The sequence below is a fragment of the Mus pahari genome, chromosome 18, assembly GCF_900095145.1.
Source record: "Mus pahari chromosome 18, PAHARI_EIJ_v1.1, whole genome shotgun sequence".
NCBI classification, from domain to species: domain Eukaryota; kingdom Metazoa; phylum Chordata; class Mammalia; order Rodentia; family Muridae; genus Mus; species Mus pahari.
Genome location: NC_034607.1, coordinates 14,238,631 through 14,239,938, shown reverse-complemented (window position 1 = coordinate 14,239,938; position 1,308 = coordinate 14,238,631). Strand labels below are relative to the sequence as shown.

Here is a 1,308-nt window from a genome sequence, read left to right as displayed (position 1 = left end):
GAGACAGGAAGGCAGATCTGTGAGTTCAAGGCCAGCTTGGTTTACAGAGCAAGTTAGTTTCAGGACAGCTAGGACTACAAATAGAAACCCTTTCTAAAAAAAAAAAAAAAAAAAAAAAAACCCTAAAAGACAGACAGACAGACAGAAAAGGGTGCAAAAATGTGGCATGGTGGCTAAGAGTATGCAAGCATGAAAGCCTGAGTCAAAATTTCCAAAACCCACATGGACAGCCCGTGTGGTCAGTGTGTGCCTGTAACCGCAGCCCATTTGAATGCGCGCACGCACATAGACCTACACAGTTATTTGGGAGAGGGAGAGGGGCTGGGAGCTGGCTCAGGGCTAGCATATGTGCCTCAGATCCCTAGCACCGAATGAACACGTCGTGTGTTGTTTGCCTGTTAGTTTATTTGACCCTTTTCTAACAGTGCTCGCCGAAGAATGTTAACTGTGGTACTCATTTTCCAACATGCAGCTTGTGAAAAAGCAGTTGAAGAAGCACCGTTCGGGGGAGAAGCATGAGAAACTGCAGCAGCTGCTTCAGCGGATGGTGAGTGAGTGGGCGCTGGTTGCTGGTGGGGTGAGAGCGAGCGCTTCAGGCTGGAGGTGGTTCAGAGTCCCTGCAGGTCAGTCCCTCACTGTCCCCATTTACCTGTGTCCTCAGGAGCAGCAAGAGATGGCACAGCAGGAACGCAAGCAGCAGCAGGAGCTGCGTTTGGCCTTGAAGCAGGAGCGCCGGGCTCAGGCACAGCAGGGCCATCGGCCATACTTCCTGAAGAAATGTGAGTGGGGCCAAGCTCTTGAAGGCCTGGGGACAGGCGTGTGCTGGGTATTGTGCTGGGACCCAAGAGCTCCTATAGGAAGACATGGGAACCTGCAGGGAAGTAGAAATAGCTGCCAAGTATCTTGTGACCATCCTGTATCTCAAGTTAGATGATGTCTGTGGGGAAGGCTGGGGTGTAGCATGGTTGGTAGAGCGCTCGCCTAGCATGCAGGAAGCCCTCAGTTCCATCCCTAGCATCACCTGAAACAAGGAGAGTGGCATATGCTTGCAGAAGAGCAAAGCTAGGAGAATGGGAAGGTGAAGGTTGTCCTCGGATACGGGAGAGACAGACGGGGTGTGTGTGTGTCCGTGCGTGTGCGTGTGCATCTGTGTGTGTGTTTGCTCGTGTGTGTGTATGCGTGTGTGTGTGTGTGTGTGTGTGTGTGTGAGAGAGAGAGAGAGAGAGAGAGAGAGAGAGAGAGAGAGAGAGAGAGAGAGAGAAACAGAGAAACTGTCATGGTTGTCACCATTCTCCTGCTTGTCCGGGC

General features: G+C 51.8%; 1 protein-coding gene across 2 annotated transcripts in view; it reads left to right on the top strand.

Moving 5' to 3' along the window:
• Rrp36 (ribosomal RNA processing 36) overlaps positions 1-1,308 on the top strand; it is a 7,601-nt gene that overhangs the window by 4,091 nt on the left and 2,202 nt on the right. For both annotated transcript variants that reach the window (XM_029531175.1, XM_021218006.2), the window contains exons 5-6: positions 473-547; positions 662-779. In XM_029531175.1, the coding sequence (XP_029387035.1) occupies positions 473-547; positions 662-779 (193 nt within the window). The remainder of the gene's footprint in view (positions 1-472; positions 548-661; positions 780-1,308) is intronic.